The sequence below is a fragment of the Cynoglossus semilaevis genome, chromosome 11 (genome assembly GCF_000523025.1).
Source record: "Cynoglossus semilaevis isolate Cse_v1.0 chromosome 11, Cse_v1.0, whole genome shotgun sequence".
Lineage (NCBI taxonomy): Eukaryota > Metazoa > Chordata > Actinopteri > Pleuronectiformes > Cynoglossidae > Cynoglossus > Cynoglossus semilaevis.
Genome location: NC_024317.1, coordinates 11,109,656 through 11,137,041, shown reverse-complemented (window position 1 = coordinate 11,137,041; position 27,386 = coordinate 11,109,656). Strand labels below are relative to the sequence as shown.

At 39.9% G+C, this 27,386-nt stretch overlaps 2 protein-coding genes across 5 annotated transcripts in view; both read right to left on the bottom strand.

Annotated features, from left to right (window-relative positions):
* Positions 1–24,238, bottom strand: part of frmd4ba (FERM domain containing 4Ba) — a 41,481-nt gene extending 17,243 nt beyond the window's left edge. Inside the window, exons 1-8 of one of the 4 annotated variants that reach the window (XM_008320502.3) lie at positions 23,976–24,238; positions 8,013–8,078; positions 7,755–7,849; positions 7,173–7,265; positions 6,793–6,877; positions 5,753–5,809; positions 5,422–5,444; positions 236–319 (exon numbers count right to left, since the gene is read on the bottom strand). In XM_008320502.3, coding sequence (XP_008318724.1) covers positions 236–319; positions 5,422–5,444; positions 5,753–5,809; positions 6,793–6,877; positions 7,173–7,265; positions 7,755–7,849; positions 8,013–8,078 — 503 coding nt within the window. In that variant the 5' untranslated portion in view covers positions 23,976–24,238. The other 3 variants (XM_017036513.2, XM_017036515.2, XM_025060305.1) reach the window with 3 other exon arrangements.
* Positions 1–27,386, bottom strand: part of LOC103386273 (contactin-4-like) — a 695,358-nt gene that overhangs the window by 26,209 nt on the left and 641,763 nt on the right. The window lies entirely within an intron of this gene.

Genomic DNA, 27,386 nt, shown 5'->3' with positions numbered 1-27,386 from the left:
GCAGAAAACATAACTAAGCATTTCAGCATTCATTATACAATAGCATTGTGGGCCGATCAGCAGAAAAGAGTTAACAAACAAGGAGCAATCATTCCCCAAGTGCATCAACATCTTGTTGTTTCAGCAATTCAGTATAGAATGTAATTATCATCACCGAATAATGAATTAGTCAGCTCATTAAAGGCAAACACTGTCTAAAATCGTTTGTTTTTCTATAAAATATCTGATAACTTACCAGTAATTGAGAGATGGGTGCTCCTTTAACACACTGGTTGGTAGAAGTGGGAGTTCCTTTAGGTCTGACCTGGCTGTCTCAGCACTAAAAAAACACATGAGAATGAGGAAATGATTAAAAAAAAAAGATAAATAATTTCTCACAACAACAGGAGTTGTTTGGCTACACCTATATGGACAAGCATTTTATCCAAAGAAATGAATGTAAGCACAGAGGATAATTCCTCTTGGTTATTGTAATTTCTTTAGAGTACTATAAAATGAAGACATTTATCTGGGTGTGTACTGTTGCTGCACTATAGAGTTCTGTGCTCCGGTCTTTTCCTGCACAACCTTCCTGTTAAGCACAGTGACCTATCTGTCGCAGTTGGACTGTCCATCAGCATGACATCAAAGTAAGTTTCCAGGAATCCACGCTGTTAAACTACACCTGGCAATATCTTGTTTTTATTTTAGCTGTGCACTTCACATAGTGGCCCTACAACTCTTACAGCCTTAAAAAATTGGACCATTATTAAATCAAGATCTCTCAGCACAAAGTCTAAACATGCAGAAAATAATCTCCATGTGTGTATGCTTTCACAGTGCAGTTTGAAATTTTACTCTGAAGTCACTGCAGCAATAATTCATTTTTGCAAACCTTTAGAAAAGCTGCAATGTCAGGCTATGTTCTTGGATCTTTCTTCAGTCTACAGAATACTACATTTTGCCAAGGCAACAGTTATGCGTGACTTATGTCTTGCCAAAATTCATTTATTAAAGCAGGTGCAGAGCCTTTGGGTGAAGAAGGCCAGCGTGAAATCTAACATGAATGTTTTTTTACTGATTACAATTTTCTCACACAGGTTCCCAGGGGAATATATTAGTTTTCCTTTATAGTGAAAGTAAACAAAAGTTTAATGATTCAACTTCAAGGCACAGTCAGTGATTAAGCCACTATAGTTTTACAGAACAAAGGTTTCACTTTTACCAAACACAGCTAGTACTATCCGTGTTATCTGTAGAAACAAAATGTGGTGTTTGTCCCTGCCAAGGTCAGTGATAGTGAACTCTGAGTCAGTGCAGCATCGCGTAGGAGGGAGCACTGAGTCTACAGAAAGTTCTAAACAAAAAGAGCTCAGGGTTCATGGGCCAATCCACTGGAGACCTGAACAAAGGCCATTCACAAGAACTTGGCAGCCTCTGCCTGTGCTGATATATGATATGCAATACTTTAGATGTGTAGGTAAGGAGGGTATGAATAATTACAATGACTTCAACTAACCAACCAAGCCATGTATTTAAAACAAACTATGATAAATGTATTCACAATATAAATCAGGAACAGATTTTGGCATAATGATTTCACATGATTTCAGTCAATGTAAATAATGACAGTGAGAATAGACGTAACATACATTTAGATTTGTAATATTTTAAAACACAAGCATGAACTTCAACATTCAAAAAGAGTACAATCTGGAAATTTAATGTCTATCCTTAAAAAAATCCCTTAATTACATCTAGGTTCTGACCTTGTCTGGATAATACTATAAGAAAACACTTTAAGCTGGTTTTAGGTTAACTGCCATTTTAGCTTACAAACCTCTGTTGAAGTTTAATGGAATATAACTCATGGTCACATATTAGATAAAACCATCATGATCCAGTTATGTGAAACAGCTTCACAAACAAAACAAAGGTGAGTCTTGGCAAGGGCAGAGGTACTTAAATCACTCTCCACGTAGCTACCTCTCTTAGGTTGACTGGGTTTTGCTGCCATGGCACCTTGCTGTTCATTTGATGGCATACATTTTATGGGAAGCTGGGGCCTGGTGCTGTCGGTGTGATCTACTTTGCAAGACTGGCTGCTCTGTCAGCAATCTGGAATTCATTACTACCTATGTTATCTTCCTTCAGCCTGCAGTGTGGGGCAAATCCTACACCCATAACAGCCCAGCCCACTGCAGCCTACTCAGTGTGGGAGAGATAATACTCATGTGTCAGCTATTCCACAGGGCTGAGACTTGGTGACTGTAGAGGGATGCAAGATGAGAGAGCCTGTTGCTGTGAATGAACCACAAACTAGAGGGCAGCTCACCAAATAGAACCGAGAATTAAAACTGTTTGTGTGTAACATAGGTTTATGTGGATATAATTAGAACAATAATGACACTTTAGTAATCAATCTTCATACAAAAATGAATGGTTGTTTATTTTGTACACACTGCCTAAAACTCTAACCCATATAGTGGTAAGTGTCTTTTAGAAAAATATTGAAATTAATTTTTGCTGTAAATTCAAAGTCCACCATCCCAGGTAATAGCTCTCCAGTTTGGGAACCACTAATGTAATGGAATATTAACCAAACAATGCAACTCTGAAGGCTGTAGTACATTGTTCACAGTGAAAGTAAACGAATCCAATGCATAGCCAAGAGTTAAGACAACAATAACAGGACTGAAGCTTGCAACCGACGCCAAGTTGTCTACAAGTGGATGGGTGATCCCTCTTAAGGAGGATGAGGTCTCTAGAACTCCTCAACAGCTTATCTCAATGCCCTCAGTCCTATTGAATATTGGGTGCTTTATGAGGGGAGTTACCCTCTTTCTACCTTGAAAAAGCAAAGCCATTAAAGTTATTTAACCAAACTCCATTCCTACAGAACTTTATAAGCTTAACCACTTTACCATCACAAATGTTAATTTTCATATTTTATCTTTAATAAATATTTAAACAGTTTATTTTATCTTTGCAGTGTTGTACTTGAATTCCAATTCAATTAAATTCCACCCCTCACCTCAAACAAGCAGAACTTAAATCTGACAATAAAAGGTTTGATTCATCTCCAATTAGCTCTCGTTAAAGAGGATTTATTGGAATTAGTCAGGGATTTTGATTAATGGTTTCCTCTTTGCAAGATAATGTCTCCAGGAGCATTTGTGATGTCCAGGACTGTATAATGTATTACTTTTTTAAGGTTCCCTCACACATTAAGTTATGTTCATTATTGTAACATCTACTGAAGCAGTACCAACTAAGGGCTCAATAGCCATGGTCATTCAGCTGCTGTTTCTGACCTTGGTTGAATACATCCTTTGACACACAATAGATCTTTAAATTAAGCGTAGCTAGTTACAGTACATGACCAAAGTCTGTTCTAAATTGTGACTTCTCTCTCTTGCCTTAAAAACACAAAATACCTTTGTTTTTATAGTTTTTTTAAAACTTGAACCGGAATTTCAATACCTGTAATATACTGTAATTGTCTACGCATTCCTACAAAATAATGAATATACTTCATAAAATGTTGTCTATTGACCGGAGCTTGTGTTTCACAAAAGTGAGTTGTATAACAGTTCCAATGCTAGAAAACAGTGTGTTAGGAAACATTTGGACACTGTTGTTTTCTTTTTGAATTCTTCAGATTTGTTGGCAAGATGTCTTTTATTGTGTATTGAGAGTCAAGTCAAAGTGGAGCCCATCCCCAACCCAATGTGGATAAAAGGTTAAAGCTGCACTGCAATTGTAAGGCTTGAGTAGATTTAAAATCAAACACCAAGTTAGGTGTACAAAAATTGTGAAAACTATGCGTTTATATTTATGAGGTCAATAAAACTCTTGCATAGACATACAGTTAATAAGTGCAAGCAGATGAGCCATCTCCAAAACATTTCTGCAGGAGAACAAATGTATTGGCTCACTAGAGGTCCCAGTGTATTTTGAGCAGTGTATGACCAACTATAGACATGCAATTCCCTACAAAGCACAAATCATTGTGTTCAACATAATAGCCACAGAAAGGGCTTTCAGAGGCAAAGTGCAGATACAACACACAGGTTGTTCTGCTTCAACCTGCTCTGCAGCTCATGCCACCAGAGCACTGTTTGCCAGTTGCAGCAAAGCCCTTCACTTTTGACTCAAAAAGTGAAGGGCTTTCAAAAAATTAGACAACGCACCTTATCAGCAGGTCAAGTGTCAGAGAGCACAGCCCACTATGAAAACATTGTATCCCTTAATCAACCAGTTACAGAGGTTTAGCACAGACCAGCGATGAAGCCTGCTTTTAAAAACATCTGTGTATAGTAGTATAGATTTTTAACATCTGACACTAACAAAGAACCACCTTACTTTCTATCTCACAAGCTCATCTGTGGTGGACACTGCCCTAATGCTAATAGTCAGGCTGCCCTTCCTTGTACCACACCCAACTTTATCCTAAGATTTTTTGAGGGGGGTTGTACAAATGGCCTTAAATATTAGGTTTCTTTAAACAACTCAATTACAAAAAAATGTACACAAAATTGTTCAGTTTTCCAATGTACTTTTTTAAATGTGCCACGCTAGGTTGTTTAAAAGCAAAAACATTGTCTCAGTCTGTAATTCCGTGACCAAAAAAAGTGTTCTGGCTTAAACCTTTGGACCATGTGTATGGCAACAAGCCAAAAGAGATTCACTGTTCAATATCTGACAAATAACTTATTAACAGTAGGAGGACTAAGGTAAAAAAGTTGAGCATTAACTAACTGTGGATAGACTTTACTCTATTTATATCAATGTTACTCATTGCTACAGATGCAGCAGGAAAGTCACCTTTTCACAGAATTCCATCGAGGTCCACTTGCTAAACCAGTATGACTATTTTTTGATGAACCGTCCTTTCTCTTCCTTTTGCAAAATGGGTGACTGAATGTCCTCATGACTTTGATGTCAAAATTTAAAGGTATTCCATTGATACGCACTGATCGCATTTCCGTTAAAGTGACTGTAATCTTCCCTTAGCAATTGTTTTATGATGCACCTGTTTGTAATGAGATTCTCAGCACAACTGCAGACAGAAATGATGATTATCTTGATTATTTACGATTAAATTACTTAGATATTATAATATTTCTCCAAAAAGGGTAATGTAGTAAATTGCGATCCAACACATCGTTAACATTATGTGCAGGACAACGCATGTAACACGAGGAATATTTGGAAAAACTTGTGTTAACGCTTGTAACGACCGCTGCTTGTCTCAGAAGCTGGATAAAAATTGGTCCAGAAACAGTACACATTTATGTCAGCCGGAAATAAACGGTTTAAGTGGCACGATTAGCTCGTGAGCCTTCCGGTTTGTTCATTAAAATAACCCTTCAATTCAAACATTTTCCACATGACAATAGAACGTTGTTACTAAATGTTATAAAACTGAACATTACTTACTTAGTGTAGTTTCCTTTGGCCTCCTGCAAAACAAAAATGCCCTTGTTGGTAAAGAGAATGCTAAACACGTCAACACTAACTGAGTTGTTTAATTAACAGCTACCAGCACAACTAACGTTTTACATTTAAATGTCACTGACTCCATGTACATTTTCTTGGTCTCTAACTTTTAACAGTAGCTACACACATGCTGTGAAAAGTGGTCAGAATGGTTAACAATAGCTCCGACCGAGGTGAACACAAGACAACAGTTTTCAAATGATGCTCCTCCGCGGACCATTCACACTAAACTGCCAGTGACTAAGAGCCAGTAAAGACAACTCTTCCTTACCTGCAATGCGAATGCGGCTAGCCTGAAAACATTCTCACTCTCGACTTCGATGGTCTCCTGTGGCAGGGCAAACGGTCAAATTAACACGGTGTTTGAAAGAAAACACTTTTCTCACAAACTGCAGCCTGTCCCACACACTTGACTTGAAAAAGCTCTTCGTTCAGTACCTCGGTCCCACCGTTACGGACTGAACCAATGAGTAGACAAAACAGGACTGTTTAAAACCGACCGTTAAGTTGAAAGTATTTAGTTGTTTTAAGCGCAGCTGTCAATATGTATTTGTATGAACAACCAATTACACGGATTTAAGTAAAATACATTCAGAGCGGTGGTATCATGAATCTGAAGTAAAACCCCACGTGGATAAATTGGTACGGTCTGAAAACAGGTTCAACAGCCTCTGTCTCCCGTAGAGACCAGTCTGCTCTCCCCGCGAGAAAAAACTGCACTGCATCGTTTGATTGAGTGTTGCGTTTACGGACTACTCGGACATTATCCAGGACAACAAAACATCCGCTCGCATTAATGTGTATCTAATATATAACAAATAAACACCCACTTGGTTTAGGATTGCTGATAATAACATCTCAAAACAGATCATTAACTTGGACACAGAATGCAACACCGTTTAAATATTTTTTTTCTAAATCACGAACTCCAAAATGCCAAAACTGTTGAGGAACAGAGTAAGGGAATCTTCCAAAGTAGCACATATAGCCAACACAGATAAAAACTTTTAAATCAGAAATTAGATAGAAATAAATTATATAAATTCAATTTAAATAAGTTGACAAAACACATGATGCAAATCACCAATGTTGCTACCTTGAAACATTTTGCAGCACTATAAAGGGAGCCATAAAACAATTTGATTACATTCTTCCCAGTGCAAAGGTTTTGCAGGTTGATGATTAGTCGTGGAAACACCAAACTGAATTTATTTTTTAATTCAGAAATTAGTTCGAAGTGAAACACCTCTTTACATGACTTAAAAAGCTCAGAGAGATATTTTCAGAGAACAAACCAGTTTAAATACTTACATTAAATACAAGATATTTTGCATTCAGAAAGAAGAGTCCCACTGTAGTGTTCTCCTTAAGGTAGGTGATTTTCTCGATATAAAACCTAAAAACGGAAATGCAAAAAAATCACATATTAAGGAGCTGTCAATAATTGTGCCTTTTGAGTAAACTCTACTAGATTCAATGATTAATGTGTCATATTAACTTACAAAAGCAAGTAGAGTGAAAACAGACTTAAAGTATAATTCAGCACTGCCACCTTCTGGTCATTACACGACATGACAAGGATCACATCAAAACACATTTCTCAGTGCCATTTGTACAGCATTAGAAAAAAACCGCAGGGAAATCTCACTACTGTGGCACATTTAAAAAGTATTTGCCACAAGGTCACTCACCTAACAAGAAACTTGATCTCCAAAGGCCCCGAAGTCTTGGAAATGTCATGATCAAGGACTTTACGATCCAGCTGGAGCCAGTTATTCTGGCCACTGCTTAGGAATAAACAAATAAATCAGTGGCACAATATGTTCTGTTTTCCTCTCATCAAATAAGGTTAGTTTCTCCTGTAAATCAACTCATCACTCAAAGAGTGCAATGGATGACATTCTCACAATTATTATTATAAAATACCACAATTATTTTACCTGTGCAACTGGTGCAATTTGATTAAATTCCCTGCATTGAAACATTTAAGTCCACCAGAGCCAAAACATCTAGGTAGCTTTGTAAAAATGTGTCAAAATCAAGGGCAAAAGTAGCGGTTCTGGACCAGAACAGACAAAATATTTGCTCCACCTATAATCAGGACCTTGGTTTTCAAAAGCTATAAACTCTATCTTAACCCTATCCTCAAAATGATAATGAGCCCATGTGCTCTACATCTTGACATGCTCTGACATTTCTACCGAGGTGTTATGGTCTGGTCAGAATTGCCTGGATGGACACATTTGTATTTTTGGATCAGGAAATGTACTCACGTGTCATTTATGAAGCACAATCCAAAATACTCTTTTTCCTTCAGGTTAAAATGTGAGGCCACCAAGTCAAGAAGTTCACGGGACAGTAGTTTAGGCTGCAGAGGTGAGGAGAAAACAGGTCATGGTATTTGGTAGTGCTGAAAACTAAGTCTTGCATCACAACGCAAGAATACAGACATAATGTGGAAACCATTGTTAGCGGTCAATTAAACACATTTGGATGAGAGTTAAGTAAATAAATATTTCTTTAAAAGGTACCTGCACCAGCAGCTCCAGATTCCTTCCATCGAGGAGTAGAATCTGACAAAGTCGCCCTTCAGTCATCTGGGGAAAAAAAAGAAAAAAAAACAAACCTCATGAGACATTCAAACCTTGGTCTCCACTTTTACCTGTCCCTTTTCAAACACAGCTGTGCTTCCAGTGCCACAGCTCCAGGCTAAAGTGGCTACATCAATGTCGTGTTTGGTTTCGTGCTGAATGAAAAGGTAAGAAGAGCCAACGGGGGATGTGACCAAATATAGGACGCTAAAGATCAAAGTCAGTGAAGAACACTTTGAGGTGTTTTTGAAAGTGGGACAAAGCTAATTTCAGCCATAAATCAGTTTTTACCAGGACAGGGTGATGTCCTTTCTCTGCATCAGCTCTTGTCTTACCCCAGTGAAGCCCCACTCTCCTCCACAGTGCAGTGATTACACAAAAAGACAATGAATTCCTGCACACCTTTAATGCGAAACGTCAGCCTGTTGCAATCGGCACATCAGCCGTCAATTGTGTGTTCATGAACAACAATAGTCACAGAGGCAACACATTTCAGCCAACATTTTCTGTGGTTGTACAAATCTCAGTGAATCTGCTCCCACATTTAAACCATGGAAAGTTTCACACCCAGACTTTGTTGCCTCTGTAAAATATCTTCAGAGAAGAATTATATTTATTTTCCTGGTCAATTATATCACACTTTTATACTTTTGTTAATGTTAATTCTTAAAATTTGAGATAAATATTAAATACTGTATGTTTAAAGGTTACTTTTGCCTCTTTGAGACCACGTTGCTGTTGCTGTATTTTTCTCTTTCTTTTATTGCTGATAATGTAGTGGCCAAGCTTTTCATTATTTTGACCAAGTTTTGTAAAGTTTTTACAATTAATTGATAATTTTGCAAATATCTTGCTGCATTATACAATGGCTCATTCCATACTTTGCAAATATCTTGCTGCATTATACAATGTGTTCGTCTTCATTTCATTATGGCTCATTCCATACTTTACATTACATTTATCAGACGTTTCTATCCAAAGACTTACAGTTTATGGGGTTTCTTTAAAAATAAAATTGTACATTTTCAAAAACATGTATTTCTTTAATGACTAATACCTTTGTTTAAAAGTATAAAGATGCTTGGAATGTTTTAAAAAAGATTATTTTATTCATTTTAAATCAGGTAATACAGTAATAAAAATAATATAACGAAGGGACTTATATTTAACCAAATGTTAAAAATGTTAACTACAGTTAGCCCATTAAGCTAATATATAGTACACTGCTGTGGAAATGCAACTTTTTGGATTTTTAACAACAAAAACAATCTGACAAACACAGCGATGCTGAAGCTAGTGTTTGGTTACAGCAAGCTCAGAGAAGCATGGCGCCTTTCTTATTTATGTTGCTACAGTTGGACTGCAGTAATACAAAGCAGAACCTACAGTAACTGTAACGTCTGTGTGTTTGTCTAACTTGATCCTGTTTGCCGCCCAGGAATCTGTCCCAGGTTGGGCTTTTTATGTCCATGACTTCAATAGAACACATGTGGCATCCAACCTCTTTCAGCTAATGTGGTGGAAAGGGTCATATTTGACGTCGTGCGATGGCCACAGGGCGGGAGCGCTGCTCTGTGGGATGGTGTTAAACTTCAGTCTCCAGGGACACATTGTTCTTACGACCACAACAGAGCTGTCATTTCACTTTATTTTTTACTGTACAACCAACTTTTACATGTGACTCTTTTTCAACACCCTCGACCTCAGTGGGATTTACAGCTCTGTGGGCAGGACTAACTACTCAACGAGGGTTTTATTTGCAGTCACACTGAACTAGGGATGTGTGAAAACTCTGGACTTTGAAACTTTATCCACTGTCTCTACGGTATGTCCATGTGCATGTCTTAGTCATTCAAAAGAATCAAGGAGCGGCAGCAGAATAAAATTGAAACACCACAGGACCAAGTCAGAACTACAGTAACTACAGATAAGATACACGGCAGCTAAACTTGGCTGAAGACAGACCTGGATCAACTAAGGTTCTGGTTTTTCGCTGCACTCCCAACTGGGTTGACGCTCCCCCAGTTCTCCAAACCTTTTCTTACAAAGGCAGCATGTTTAATCAAGCTCAAATGACCAAAACACATGAACCCCACAGAAACACAAACGCATACAAACTGTTACTGGTAAAACTCATCAAATGAATGAAAAAAAATATATATGTATTTTTTTCATGCCATTTAATGACTGAATATATATGTTTATATTTGTTCCTGTCATTTAATGAGTTTTAACAAGTAAAGTAAATTTTAACTTCAAGAACCCCACAGAAACACAAACGCATACACACTGTACACACGGAATTTTAACTTTTATAAGTGTATTCCCACCCTAGCATGTCATTCATAACAGTCCTTGCAATTGACCTCATGAAAACCTACCTCAAAATAACTACTTCAGTAGGTTGTGTTAGCCACAGCGACCTTGCAAAAAATATATATTATGAAAGTTTTTACAACTGCCCTCAGACTCTGAGGTTCTACAGACAAACATATATACACATACTGTATATATATTACTGCAACTCAAGCCTTGTGAATTCAACTAGAGGCAAACAGCGTCTCATGACTGAAACTCACTCGTTCTCCCAGTTCAAAACCAAGCGCCGTACCTGGTAGCATTTCCCAATCCTGAACCAGGTTTCCAGGAAGCGTCTGCAGGGCATCAGGCCTTGATAGCACCACCTTCTCAGGGTCTGATGGGCCAAGCTCCAGGCAAACTGACCGCCTGACGCCACCAGGTCCTCCATTCCTCTAATGACACGCAAAGCCATGAGTGTCTTCCCTACTCTCCAGACCAGGGAAGGACAAGAGCTGAAAAACACTTTGTTTTGCCTCAGAGCTACGAGCTGAAAGGAGCATCTGCCATCCAGCAGACACAGACAGTCTACTATGTCTCTCCAGCTGATGTAATGTCAGTGAGAGTCGGTGCTCTGGAGAGGCTGGAGCACAGCAGCAAGCCTCAGGCTGGGTCCTGGGCCCTGGTCCAAAAGACTGCCTCATAGAGTGCAGGGGAGGGCAGAAAAGAACCACTCGGCCCCTGCTGCAAAGATTCAAATCTTTTCCCCATAAGCAAGCTTATATACAAACAGCAGTGAGTACAGAAGCTGAGGCTAAATGGTTGCACTAAAGCAGAAATGTGCAGGGCTGGGGAGCAGATGTGGTGCCTGCAATGACATGAACTCAAGTTTGTTTTGGAATAAAAAGAAAAAATCTCCCCTGCATACAGTACAGGTTCCAGAATTAATAACAAAATAAATAATAAAAACAATAATAATGATAATAATGGGATAAAAATATAAAAGATTTTAGATCCATCACCATCCTCAAAACCACTGTCTAATGAATGTCACCGTGCAGCCTTCAGAAAGATCCACACTTTCACATGATCACAGAGTCAAAAAGTGAGTTTCTGTCCTTTTATTATAAACACTGTCTTTGAGTCTCATAGTCACATCTTCCTGTGATGAACACAGTCTCACTGCATTGAATTGTTATTTACAGATAACAGCATCATAAAATGCTCCTGGAGACTGTACCAGGTGAAGACCAGGACATATTATTTTGTGTATAGACCCACAAGAGTGATCTGACCATGAGAGAAAACATTTCCTAAAGTTGGATCAGCTTTTCTCTGGAACCACAGTTTGGTATTTTACATGCCAAAGATGGAAAAAAAACATCCAAGTGAACTGGGGATCTGCAAATCTGGGATCAGGAGGGAGACATTCCCCCTATTTTCTTTTATATTTGCACTCACTTTTTCATATACAATCATCCTCAGATCTTTTTACTAAAATTTCTATTTAACAATAAAATATATCTTTTCATATACAATCATCCTCAGATCTTTTCACTAAAATTTCCATTTAACAATAAAATATATTTTTCTTGTTTGTCTCTGAAAGGGTGTGGGAACCTCGCAACACTTTGTCCAGGATAAGGGAGTCATTTCCTGAGGAGACCAGACATCTCCACCCATTTTTTATTCTGCAGCGACACTAAAAATAATTCAAGTTTTTTATGAGCAAAGGGCGGCAGAAAACAAAGACACAAAGTGGAAAAAAGCTTGTAATGCAAAAACACAGAGATTTGAACAGATGCCGATCGCACTGAAGCAGAAGAACAGATGAGACAGAGCAGGCAGCAGCATTGTTCCTTAGCTGTAAATAATATCACACTGACTATTAATCTGCTGCCAGTTTTCACGAGTGCTTAACTTGTTCAGTCAGCGCGATGACGTTTCACTGAACACGATCAGCTCGAGACGTGTTGTAGGGTTACAGCAACGACACATGTCCAAACATTTGTAATATTAATAACACAACAATGTAATATTACACTGCTGTCAATCACTTTCATTTAGTGTTAATGTTCCACCTTTATGCATAAGGCGTGTAAAATTGTGTAAAGTTAAGGACAACGTAACATTAGGTCTCAACTGAATTCTAGGCAGGAAATTTTAAAACTAAATGTCTTTAATTGGTAAATAAATAAATAATTTAATTTTTTATAATTCATAATTATTAAATAATAATAATTATCATACAGGAATTTTTTAGCTGGCTACAACTAAATGTCAATTAATTTTGTGCTGCAAATCGCTAAATGGTAGCCCAGAAGAAGCCATAGTTACAAACAGAAGTTCACTTTTTTTTAAATTAAAATATGATCAGAGAATGCCACTTCATTAGTAACAAAATTCCTCAAGAGTTTAGCCACAACATACATGCTCGTAAAAATTTGTAAGCATAGCACTAAGTGAGCCAAAACTGAGCAAAAATTAGCCAAAACAAATGTGTCACTAAACATCAGCCAAGAAAAAGAACATTTTCCAAATAATTATACTAAAATAAAAAGCAAAAAACAAAAAACTGTATTGTAAAAATACTGTGTGGAACAGAATTTGCAGGTCAAAGAAGTGGACCAGCAAACGCAGTTAAACAAACAAATCAACGTCCAATTACCGCTGACGTCAGTCATGCATGTAATTACATGTAGCTGCACATGTGTAACATGCACATCTGCTCCCAAACCTGTCTGACCAGAGTGAACAAATCAATAAGGCTCTAATGCTGGCTGCACACAGTGAGCAGTGGTCGAGGAACACAGCTGTGGCCACTGGCTTTTACAGTAAAGAAAACTGTAGAAGCCACTGTAGATTACTGTGCATTTGTTTTCTGGGATTTCAGAAATGAAACTCCTAAACCATTGCTTTACAATTCTCAAAGAGTGAAACTCAGTTCTGGTCACATGATCGAGATCCATCCTGATGAGTAAGAAAGTGATCTACAGGCTACAGAATCAACCTTACTAAATGGTACTAAAATATCAAGATGTCCTCACAGCAGTAGCTCCTCCTAGTTGTGTATCGTAGTATAACACACAGTGGAAACATTTACGGGTGAGTGTGTTGCAAACAGCTGAGCACGGTAAACATGCTCAGGCGTACCAGGAATGACTGTCAACAACGGAGCCAAACACATGGAGAACACAAAGCACTGGTAACAGCACAGACGGGCAACACGTGTCAAACAGCAGCTGGTTCTGATGCGAGTACTGTTAATGTGTGTTAATGTGTTAATGTTGTATGGATTTCTAAATCTAAGATTACAAAATAAATATCAACTTTATTTAACTACTCTATAATATAATAAAACCTGTTTCTGCAATTGGTTATTACAAATATTTTAAACAACCTAATCTAAGATTACAAAATAAATATCAACGGAGAACATTTCATTTTGTGATATATTAAAACAGGGGCAGATCAGTGATAAGACTGTGTAGCTTTAACTACTCTATAATGTATTAAAACCTGTTTCTGCAATTGGTTATTACAAATATTTTAAACAACCTCGTGTAATAAAAATTAATCAAGTTAAGAAACTCAGCAACATGGACTTTATTGTAAGGAACACTTTTTGAGGCCACACAAAATCACTTGGCGGGCCGCATTTGGTCCGCGGGCCTCGAGTTAGACACACATATGCATTAAAATATTAAATAGAGTTGCCATCAGATAGTGGTCATTTTTAAGAGCATGAACATGAACATGAACTTGAACATGAGCATGTTGTCTGTTTCCACATGAACACCCCTGCAGGCACATATCCCATAATCCCTGCTAATTTCCACACTGTGCCTGTGTTTCACAGGGTGTGGAGGATGTAGGAAGAGGCAATGACCCCAGCTGGAGTCAATAAGTACGAAACGGTTCACAGAGGGGAACATGGGAACTGTCTATCTGTAACTCTGAGAGAGAACAGCATCTTTGACCATTACACTGAACTGGAATTGAATTATTTGAATTCTGAAATAGAATATTCTTTGGATTCCAACAGCACTTAAACCACTCCGTCCAACCAACGTTTTCAGGCTAATGTTCGTCTGAGATGAGATTTGTGAACAAGCAGCCTTGTAACCTCACAAATGTTCACAGAAGTTGTTGGCAAACGATCCCTGTCTGCTGCCTGGCACCACAGCCACAAACACCGTGACCTCACAGCGCAGTCTGTCACCAACTCTGATGTCATCCTGGTGTAGAGTCATGTGCTGCCACATCAGACTCTGTTGACGGTTTTTCATGGCTGTCCTTGTACACGGTCCCTCAGACTCAGGACAAGCACCTACTGTTTCATCCTCTGGGTGCAATTCAACTCTGAGACCAGCAGATGGTGTCGAGGGGTATCTTAACCTTTACTAACCGTGTAAACTATATTGGAATTAACAAAGTACACTTTCCCTATGGAGGTTGGTTATTATTTTATGGCCATGGTCTTTGTCCTCAACTCACTTGTGGGTTCAGAGACAGAAGAACCAATAAGGAGTCAGACAGACAGGCTGCCGTGAGTTAACCCCCCCCCCACCCCCCCAGGTCTGTTCACTCCCAGAAGTGTTTTTTTTAATAGGTCTAAATCTGTTGAGAATATTATAAAGGGCGTGACAGTGCCAAGATCGACACAGTTCTGTGCCCTCAGGCTAAATTTAACACGGGATGGCAATTACTGTGTACACTGAGCGGCAAACGCTAGATTCATAGTATAAAAAGGAGGGGGGGAGGGGGTCTCTGGGTGAGTGTGACAGAACCATAGAGAGGCAAACAAACAGCTGTCCTCCACACAGGCCTGCAGATGACGAGCTGTGCCACCTACTGTGACTGGAGCTGACACTCTGGACGGAAGATTTTAAATGCAGCGTGCCAGACACAAGGCAAGACGCACGCGCGTGGACAGCCGCTTACACCGTCATCTGTCGTGGACAGCAGGTGGACGCGTGTCAGAAATTGTAACACTTAGGAAGAAGGAGATTTGTATTCATGCGTTTAAAAAATGAAAGATTGAAATCATAAAAAAAAACCTGAAAATTAAATTTTAGATTAAACGGTGTGTCCTACTCACTGTTACAGATCTAATATATATATAAAGCACAATATTTGATTTCTGTTTAAGGTTTATAGCAGAGGCCCCCGACCGCCAGGCTCTGGAGCTTTAGACCAGGGACCAGCAGGTCAGCTCACCTCTGAATTCTAGATGTTTTTAAAGATAAAAAATAAAAAATAAATCAAATATCCAGGCGACATAGACTTACAATAAAAAAAAGCACAGTTGTCTTTATTTAAAACCGTTACAGTCAAAGCTCAGCATGTCTGGCCCCCGGGCCTTCACATCAGAGAACACGCCTGTTAGTGTGAGGCTGCTATCCTCCATTATCCTCCACTGTGATCGAAATCATCACTGAGTCTGTTTAAGAAAACCACAAGACTTGTTAATTACTGCCAATTAACACCATGTGATCAGACTCCATTTGGTAAATGAATGAAGGGACAGACAGGCTTTTTTGTGTGCGTTGATAAGCGACAGTCGTGCCTTGCTTTGTGTTGCCAGGCAGGGGGTGGAGAGAGAAGAAGAGGCAGGGAAAAGATAAGAGGCCCGAGGCTTGGAGATGCCACTGTTCAGCCACATGCCTGTCGTTTGTGTCTGGGGATGTGAGGCCACAGATCCTGTTGTTGTAAAGGGCCACGCTTGAGGCCACAGGCCACGACAAACCGTGTGCGTACATGTAACCCAGATGCTGTGTAGAGGAGGAGGTCAGACCGGGGGTAAGAGTGTGGGAGGCGGAGGCAGCAGTGTCAGTAAAGTAGCCACACACACACACATACACACACACACACTGCCTGGGGGACAGTGTGCGTGTGTGTGTAAAACCAGATTTAGTCAGACTTTTTCAGAGCGAACATAAAGAGTCAATGTCATTGGTTCTTGATATAACAGCCAATCTATGGGCAGCATGAATGGTCTCTGTCAACATTTCTACAGGCATCACAATGAAACAGACAAAAGACAAAGCACGAGCCCAAAGTGGGGGAGGGGGAGGAGACAAAACTGTGAGGGGAGGTAATGAGTCACAAAGAGGATTTCACTATTTTGGAGAAAAAAAAATGTTCTTGATGAAAACATATATCTATGAATATTTCTTTATATAAGCTCCAGCTAAATGAAGATTTACCAAGTTAAATAAAATAGTCAAAACAGAATTGCTGGTACTGACAATAATAATGCTAATATTGAGACGGTTCAGCTGATCACTGGTGGAACACCACCTTCAGCCGACCCTAACTCACCATCAGTACATGGCTTCAATTATCAACTAATCATCAGAATAATTAAACATGATTGTATTTAACAAGTCGTACACACTTTAAACAGCAGCAGAAGTTCTTCTTAATCACCCAGTCTGCTCCGACAGATACTGAACATGAATATATATTTACACACATGTCAACAGTCTGTGCCCACCCCCGAGGAAACAGCCTCACGTTACTGCTCAGTGTGTTTGACACCTGTTACAACTGCGCTTCTGCAAACTCCGTACGTATCGTCTTTCTCCCAGACCACACTGTCACACTACACTACACGGTTCCTGTCATCTGGATTCTGAGTGACGGGGAGGGAAGGAGCTAATGTTGCTGATGAACACCGACACACATTGTTCTCTTAAGCGAGCAGAGTTTCTGTAAAAATGACACATCCGGTTATATGAGATGAGAGATACTGCAGGGATGGAGTAGAGTAGAGTAGAGACACGGTAAGACACTGAACACTAGTCAAACAGAGCATTTTCTAAAAATCACCTTATAATTCAAACACCTCTGCACATGTGGCACACACAAACAAGCCTCTCAGGAGGGTTACAGGACCTCTGTGCTGGACTTTTTTCCCCTGGATTCTGATGAGGAGGTAGTGGCTGACAGGAGAGTGTGGTCCAAGCTGACGTCTCTCATGGAAAACCTGTCTAACGAGCTGCACCATACTGGAGGAGGCATGAGCAGCAACAGTAGACAAAGAAAAAAAGACAAATCAAAACACAGGTAAACGATAGCTACCGTATGAGTTAAAAAGGCTACAAATATAGCCCTGATAGGATTCAGCCGCAGCCTTCATTCTAACGTTCCTTTAAGGTGAGGCTCCTCTCCTCCCTGATTACTGCCAACAGGCACTCTCACTGCTCTGCTCTGCCCTGCGTCCCTGTCACTGTGCTCAGCCTGGCCTGTCTGAGTGGACCAGCAGGAGGCTTGGTTTCGGTCCACAGGGCAGGTGATAATGAACTCTCTCCTCCTCTTCATCTTTGGCTGGCAGTGGTGAAGGTGACTGCAGCTGGGTGATTTCTCTCCTTCACAACTGCAGGGGGTTCATAATGGAGGTTGAGTGGTGTGTGTGTGTGTGTGTGTGTTGGAGTCCTGCTCTGGTGTTAGTAGCATGTACTAATCCATTAAAAGCCATGCAGTGCTCACATAACACTTCATTAATGATGAGCGCTAACCTGCAGCTGCAGCTCCTGCACACCCTCCACCTCTGCTGTCTTCACCAGCTCTACACTGCCACAACTCCAGAACTAATAAAACCACCAACAGGAGAAGAAGAAGTAATTGATACCGAGGCGCAGTTTGCTAATAGAAGAGCCGAGTGCCACGAAAGAGGGGATTTACCCCGTGGCTCAGAGATTGAGGGTGAAATTTAGGGCTTCATATAGTCACGGTACATTCTCTGGTGTGTCTCTTCAGTTTGGCTCCACCCTTCTGGTGCTAAACATGTCAAACACCCACATGAAATCATTGAGCAGTATTGATCCCTGCAGATCCAAGACTGCAGGCTAGTACATCTGCCGTGGAAGCAGAGCTTTTGTTTTTTTTCCCGTCTGAACACCTTTTACCTTTGTGTCTGCCTGAGAGGGTAATAATAGCAGCTCAGGGCCTTTCTGCCCTCTCCCCACCCAACCATTCAGCCCCCCCCCTCCCTTTTCCTCACACTCACAGTAATTGGAGTCTCATTTTGGTCATTACCGGTCCGGCTTTTAAACATCTTCTGTAGAACTGTGTGTTTGTGCTTAGTCCAACGTTTAATTTCAGCTACTTCCATTAAGGGAAGATTTTATTTTAATCCATTTTATCTTTTTTTTTTTGGATAACCTGGACTTTTCCATTTCCATTCACCTTCGTTCTGTTATTTGTGACTGGATCACAAAGGTTTTCAACATTTGATTTAAGCCATTTTTGTTTTTTTAATTTTGGTCATTGAAAGTCTAATGTACACTTTACATTTACTTTTGCATTGATGTAAATAGGTCTTACTTAAATTCTAAAAGCTAACTTTTAGCATTTAACTCGTTGGACCTATTATAGTCGACGGTTTCTGTAAGTTAGCAACATAGACAGTATTTTAATTTAATGGTAAATTACAAATATTTAAGAAAACCAACCCCATACAGAGCTGTGGAAACATCATGTCTAGGTTTAGGAAACGTAATAAAGATTTTGTTTTTTAAAGGTCTGTCAGTTGGTCTAACAGTTGCTTATATAACTCACAGTTACAGAATGACATCAGACCAAACACGAGGAGCCAGAAACAAAGAAATCACCGGAATTGATTTACGTCACTCATCTTTTGTCTGAAACAACCCTACTTGGAACAAAACATATCAGATATAACAATAGGAAAATGGAGACGGGAGACGGATGGATGTGTAAAAGTAGCATAATTACAGGGAGGAGAACGCCCGCCCGTCTGCAACCTTCCAAAATCTCCCAGGCAAACATGCAGCAGGAAAAAAAAACTGCATTATATTCAGCTAAAGGTGTAAATGGACTTTGTTGTTATTTTTATTTTCTAACCTTGCACAATTAAATTCCAGGGTTAGAGAAGGAGGAGGGGGAGGAGAAGGAGGAGGGCAGAGGGGTGTTCTGTTCTGCAGAGGAACTGCACAGATGTGCTGGGTTCATGCCCCGTCGCCTCAGGAAGTTGGAACACTGTAAGAACTACGTTACCTGCCCACGCGCTTCTGTACGTCATCTCTTCTCCTCCCATAAAAAAATAGCAGTCATATATTTACTTAGATACAGCCACAACCATTTATATACAGGTTTCTCATTGGCTCCCAATGAGAAAGTGCTTTTCCAGATTCCGTAGCCTTTCTCGGCCATGACCAAGACCATTCACGTCCGCAGCAGCTACATCCAGTGTTAACAATTAACTTTGAACCCATTAAGTTGTGTGCAGCAGATATACCAAACAACTGGTACAAAACTAGACACTGCTGGAACTGTGATTAATTACCCACTGGAATGCCCCTGAGACTCTGAAGGGCACGGGTCAATTGCCCTTGATACACATGGATGAACTCTAAATCCCTCGAAGTGTCCGCTCTTTTAATAATTCATAGCGGGGCCGGGTCTGAGGGTAGCATTATCAAGGGGGATTTTAGCATAAACTGTCGTGTCTCTGTCTTCAAACACAACCTTTTTTTCCCCTAATTTAAATAACACAAAAACCGCATCACAGTGGAGTCACCACCCAGAGACTCGGTGACTGATGCTCGTTGTATTCAGTTGGGAAATAAACATAAACACAGGAAAATTGTACATGACCACAAAAAAAAAATAAAAAATCCAATCCCACAGCAATCAAAAAAAAAAGTTTGTTCCTTGCATTAAAACCTCTTGAATAGATTTAGAATTTTGAGGACATATAAATGAAGGGTGTTCTATAAAGGTCTGGTGGATTAAGTGTGAACTGCACGTCCAGAGTCTAGACTCGTTTTACTCAGAACTTGTCGTCTGACACCACAGAGGCGAACGAGACAAACTGTCTGTAAACTGCTGAGCTGGTCCACAGGCAACAAGGAACTGATGTCTCTTGACACCACTTTCAGTTAACCACATTTTCCATAGATGTGTTACACAAGTCAGTGGAAGTGCCCGAGGGTGTGGTGGAACATTGACGGCTGTGACATCTGTGGTTAACGTTGTTTTGTTGGTCTTTATACAAACAGTACTGTCACTTTGTCACTGAGTCACTTTATGGTTTTTTTTTTGTAGTCTTTTGGGAAATGAGGACTATTGACTGACTATTGTTTCCCTTTTGATTTTTTTTTGTCAATAGCAGACCAAACAGACAACAGTGACTACAGACTGTGGGGCAGCCCCAGTCTGTAGTCCCTGTTGTCTGTTCTCCTGTTCATGATGCAGCACATGGTGTCAACTGTAATTATAGGTAAAACTGCTGCTAGTTCAAATCTTTGCCCATGTCTGAATATGGGAAATGTGCCATTCGCAGCCACTGATAGAGTTGAATAATAATAATTATAATGAATAATTATTTGCATAACTTTATTTTTATATTTAAAAAGATAATTCCTGGTGTCATTTCTAATCAAATTGTACATAATAATGATTTAACTAAATAAAAAAAAATATCTGAGTGATTCAACTTATATAATAATGATTTAACTAAATAAAAAAAATATCTGAGTGATTCAATTTATAATTGATTGATTGATTGATTGATTACAATTTGGTTGGTTTTAGGGCAGAGGCCAGAAATGTTTTCTGAACCACTGTCCCAGTATCTACCATGAACTGAGTTCTGCTGCGCAGCTTATAGATTGGTGTTGACCCACAAACACATTAACCACAAACACTCCACCGTCTGACCCTGAATTAGGTCTCCAGCTATAAATACTGCTCATGTGTACTGAACTGCTCATCCACAACTGGGTAGAACTAGAAAGTGCCATAGAAGTGACTTTATCAGTTTTTTTTACCCACTTGTTCTGGTGCATGAAAAATGAATGCAGCACCTGCTCCATCCATTCATTACACTTGCAAATGTTTTCATTTACATGACCATCTCTCAGATGCCAGACTGTGACCTACAGCAGTGTTTCCCAACCATTTTTGAGCCATCAGGAAAAATCCCACAGGACACCACCAAACACAACCCTCACAAAAAGTATATTTAATAAAATATAATAATTTTCTTTTCTAAATGACCTCATAATATACTAAAAATGTGTCCTGTTTAGTTTAGTTTTCATAGCTATCTGCTGCCACCTAGCAGAACAGTATTTAATTGTTCTGCCTTTCATGCTTTGACAAGCAAAGACAAATTATATGAAAATAAATAAATAATAATAACATAACACACTAGTGTGCCACGGCACAGTGGTTGGGAATCACTGACCTAGAGAGTATTCCCTGTATCAAGGAACTTCCCTCAGAACTTGTCCGGCAGGAGTTTGTTTACCCAGCGGAGTGTTGGATTATATGAACCTGTGTGACAGCAGTATCACGTAGCCCAACTGACAACTGTTCTCATTCAAAAACACACATACGGCGACTGAATGAAGAGGAGTGGGAAAGCGCTAGCAAACTGCTGAGCAGAAGTTTTTCACACAAAACAGGTTTAGGTGGAGCCGTGGTGGGAACCGATTATCGAGCGCTGTCACATTAACTTGGAGGATGTGGATCGGGTTTAGCCCTGAGACTGGCATGAGATCCTACTGGACAAATGTTGTCAGTGCGGCTGATTCTTGAAGCAAATGATGGTGTTGAACCTCCATGAAGGTTAAGAGCTTATTGAATCAGAAGTGCTGACCTCATTACAAGCAGCTGAACATCGCAAACAAAAAGCAGGGCAGGCCGTACGCTCTGTCTCTGTGTGTGTGTGTCTGTGTGTGTGTTAGAGTCGGAGTCACAGGAGCACATTCAATACACTTGTGTTATTTTGCTTCACCTACAAACAGTACCAGAAACTGTCTAGTGAAGCGAAGAGAAAGTACAGAGACGTACTGTTTTTACTGAGGTCAGACCACAGACATTACAAAAAAAACAACCTGCGAGTTCTATCGAGCTGTGCGCTAGTGACATCAAAGTAGTTGTGTAAAGAAATGTACTAAAGGTTACAAGTACTCGTACTACATTTATACACATAATAGAACAGACTGTGCGTCTGCTTCTGCCGCCCATCCCTACGTTGTGAACCTTTTTTGTTATTCTCCTTTGTTTCATTTCATGCTGGGACTTGAGACCTACACAGGATATCACATGCCTGCCTCCCCATTGTTTGTTTGGTCCAGGAAACAGGATATTCACACAGAGGGTAGCAGACCAGCTGACCAGTGAGGACGACAAGTTCTTCCTCTTTAACTTTTAAAATAGAGAAAGAAAAAAAAAACAGAGGCTAAACCTAAGGTGTTCTGTTCACAATCATTTCAGCAGACGTTATGCTATGATAATTCTATGGACACTTACAGGTGAAGGATAATTCAATTGCACAATTTATTACATTATTTCGCCCAACATTCTACAGCTAACCAAAACTGAACCTGGCTCGCCAGTCGAATTTTTGAACCTCATTTTGGCCTGTGAGCCAAACGTTTACCCACCCCTGTCCTTGACTGAACTGTCTTGTCAAGTGTGTCCATACTTAACAAACTATTCCATAAAATGCTATAAGGACATACAAGTCTGAAGCACAAATTCCATAAATAAATGCAATAAATGGGAATATAAAGGTGTATCATCTCATAAAAAAACAAATGTTTTATTTAATAAATATTATAGGGGTTTGTATGTTTTTTTAATATTTATGGACTGTCATTTAATTAAAAATATCAATCAGATTAATCACAGAGAAGCTATGGATTAATCATCATTATTCATAATGAATCACAAAGGTAATTCGTTACAATTAATCACGATTAATCAAGGTAAATCCTCACTCCTAATTGTGATTAGAAACATGTCCTGTATAGTGCTGGACAGAGAGACAGACAAAAGGACAAAGAATCCTTTTTATGGATAAAAACTGACTTGATTTGACTGGTATGTGTCTGAAAAGGAGGACAAAGGTCTTGGATTCAGGAGTTAAAAGACAGACTCTGGCAGGACCAGCTGCAGGTGCAGGACCACGGTGTATTGGACCGCTTCTTTGTCCAACCGTAAAACAGAGAAAAACAAAACAACAGGCTATATTTTCATAAAGAGTAGGAGGAATATATTTTGGTTGTTTTTTTTTCCCCTCACACACCGTCCTCACCGCAAATAATCTCCACAGTAGCATTAGCACAGTGTTTACATGTGATGCTCCTGATGCAACCCTCTCATTTATCAGAGTAACTCTTTATTAAATAATCTCTTAGGGCAGGAATTCAATGAGTGAATGTGTCTTTATTTGTGCCATGGTTGGTTGGCAACAAGTCCAGTTCACCTGTATGACCAGCAGGGCATCATGTGGACATGTCAACAACCAGCTGACGTGCCGTCAACAAAAGTCTCTCATACACACACAAACACACACTGAAAACACAAGAAACAGACAGACACCCTGAGAGGCGATGATTCACAAATACAAACAAACTCAAAATAGCGAGCACGTGACACCAGATGCATCATGTGCGTCCAAACACGCACACTTAGCCAAATCACACAGTTCTAGTGTTTAAAGTGAGCAGGAACAAAACAAAGCCAAACAACCGGGACTGCTTACACACGGACACGGCGGTGAAAAGTCATTGTCGTTGTTTGAAAACGCGCCAATTACATCAATTAGGGGAAGTCCATCCTCACCTTGTCTCTTTTGTCTGCTTGCTCCCACTTTGTCTCGTCTGCGCCCGGTGAAGCCGACCGGCAGCCTCCGCTCTCATGGATTAATCCTGCTGTTCTGTGCTCACGGGACAAGTGAGGGGACTTCACGGTGCCATGGACGGACACGGAGCCGTGCGTCCTCCTTCCAGCGTTGGAGACGCCAGTGGAGCTGAACAGTCAGCAGCAGCGACTGACTGTTCAGCTTTGGTAACCAATTGTCTCCCTGCTCCGGTCCCACTCACGGACTCCCCGCCTCCCCTGTCCCCTCTCCCCTCCCTCCCTACTCACACATTCAGAGCTGGGACACAGGGATGCCCCTCCGCTGCTGCTGTCGCTACAAAACAAGGGTGTCCAAACATAAGGTCCTAGTGCGTAACTGTGACAGTGAAGTCAAAAACAAGGTCACAATCCCACTTTATGGTTAGAATAAAAAAACAAAATAAAAAAAAAAACACACAAGGTCACAATCCCACTTTATGGTTACAATAAAAAAACAAAATAAAAAACAATGTTATAATAATGTGTAAGTGTACACAGACAAGATGTTATAATAATGTGTAAGTGTACACAGACCAGAATAAAAGCTGTTTAAACAAATGGTTTTTAGCATCAGGTGGAGGTATTCTCCATGGAGGTGGCCATGTTGGATCCTGGTTGATTTTATTTGACCACAGGACAAAGACTACAATATCATTTAAATTTAATGAAGTGAAGTGAGGACATTCAGTCCACAGATGACCAATAAGTAGATATTTATCACCGGTAGAATCACTGAAATCTCTAGGACTAAGTTAGTAACAATACAAGTATTGAATCCCACTGTGGCATACAGTTAGCTCAATATACCATGTATGTATAAAGTATTCAGTTTATATGGCTACATATACATTAAATATTATCAATGTAGGTTGATAATTTCAGCCTGGTCATTTGAAACATTGCTCCTATGTCAAAAAAGTGTGGACAGCCCTGATGTAGTCAATCACTGTCAGTCACTGAATATTGATCATATTTGTGCACGATATTTAGTCGTTTAAAGCATTGAGGACAAAATGCACAAATAGCTGCGAACAATAACAATTTAACTACTTTTGAAGGTTTGTATTACAGATTTTTTTGTGTTGAAATTCTCCAGGTAGAAATGAGAATCAGGATAATTTTGAATTTTGTACACGTGATATTATTCATCGTCTTAAGTAAATGAAGGGTTCAAAAGACACGAACTGTGCAATAGTTCACGGTCACCATGTGTTTGGATTCCGCCACCGTTGTGCAGGTTTTCCTGTCGACACTGTGGGTGTGAGGGGAAGGAAAGCAGTGCGACTCAGAACTGACTTTATTGCAGGCTGAACAATAGAGAGAAATGGTTCACTAATCCACAAGAACTGCTGGGGTGAGGAAATGGGAGAGAGCACAGTGTCCACTCTATTGTGAACCATCACCCACTCGTCATGTCAGGTCAGCTCAGGGGTGACGCTCTCCTGACCATCTCAGCTGTACACACACACGCACACACACTAGAAAAAAAAGAAGAAAGAAACGATGAGTAATTATGTCCACTACAGGCAAAGGCTTGTTTTCTTCAAAGCCTAAATAAGTCACGGCCTCCCCTCCCCCTCCCCATTTGTTAGGATTTCTGCAAGCCCATGATTAGGGGCTCACCCCAGTGCCATGTGGTACACCACTTACCAGACCCCCCCTCACTCCAACACACACACCACCTACCCTCCAACACCATCAACAGCCCCTCCAAGTATCTGCTGCCAATGAGATTAGCCTTGTAGCTATTGTTCTGCGGACACTTCATATAAGGGTTGAACACTGTCATTATGAGCTACAGCCACACACTGTGACACCGTGAGTCGGAGGATTGAAATAAGAGGGAAGGTCAAAAGACTCCAAGACAGATGTTGTCATTTAAAACGGTGTATCATTTTACTGGCCTAAACAGGTAAGGACACTGAGCTGTCTCTCAGCTGTCCACGTTTTAATATCCAACATTTCTGACCATGACATTTTCAATAGCTTATTCAATCTGCAATTAGCTGTTTTGAAATTTCAAATTGAATTAACACGTTTTGATCGAGGTCAATTGTTTTTTTCTTCTTCTCTTCCCAAAATAAGAAGAACATATGAAAGGAACTCAGGAGGTCAGAGGTGTTCAACTGAGGGCCACTGCTGCCACTGTCATCAGCGTTGTTGGGTCAGTTCAAAAATAATTTTTAGATAAGGTGGTATTTACTATAAATATTGTATAATACAAAAGTGTAAATGAATATTATTTATATTATAATCTAAACATTTGAAAAAAATCCTTTAGAGCAAACATCAAATATTTCTAACAACTAATTGCAAGCTGACCTGAAGGGTTCGTGGCCCAGTACTGTCCCTGGGGGTCTGGACTCTGAGACCCCTGGCCTAGACAAAAAAAAAAAAAAAGCATAGTGTGACCATCTGCAAACTACATCACCCACAGCTCTACAAAAAAAAAAAAAAAATTCAAACAGCACTTGCTAAAATGTTATGATTTAGATGCTAGAAAAAGGACTTCCACAAAAAATATAAAATCTAATCTATCTATCTATCTAGCTATCTAACTATCTATCTCTCTATCTATCTATCTAGCTATCTAACTATCTATCTCTCTATCTATCTATCTAGCTATCTAACTATCTATCTCTCTATCTATCTATCTAGCTATCTAACTATCTATCTCTCTATCTATCTATCTAGCTATCTAACTATCTATCTCTCTATCTATCCATCTATCTATCGTTAGTGTCTGTGTTTGTGTGTGTGTGTATCTTTGTTTGTTCAGAGGGAGTAAACTGAATTTTGTGTTTTTCCCCCTCGTGGAACAGATGTTAACACAGAGAGCTCTGACCTCCTGACAGTGGCCTCTGACTGACACACGGTCCCTGCTGTGTCTGTCTGTCTGCTCCCTCTGCTGCGGCTCTTTACTTTATCACATTAACTCCACCCTCTCCATCAAAAGACATTATTCTGCCCTCGTGCCATCAGCCCTGACCTTGATGCACCTTCTTTGTGTTTGTCATCATCTCTCTCCAGTCGTCAGGGTTCTTTTGGAGTGACCCTTTCAGATTCATGATGAGCTGTTTTAAACTATTATCCTGTGACAATGAGTTATAATAATACAAATAACAAAAACCAGTGAGCACCAACCGATGTATGTCAGCTCATTCTTCCGTCTGCCCAGACAGCAGGTCAGCTACTCTTTACTCTTCTTCGTATTCAGTCAGTGTGAATGAGTCAGAGTGAATGTGTTCAGTGGGGTTTCCCTTCTCCACATCCTTCCCAAACAGCAGGGAAGAGTACAGTATGGTAATATGCAAATGAACATTGATAAACAACAAAAAAACACAACGTATGAAA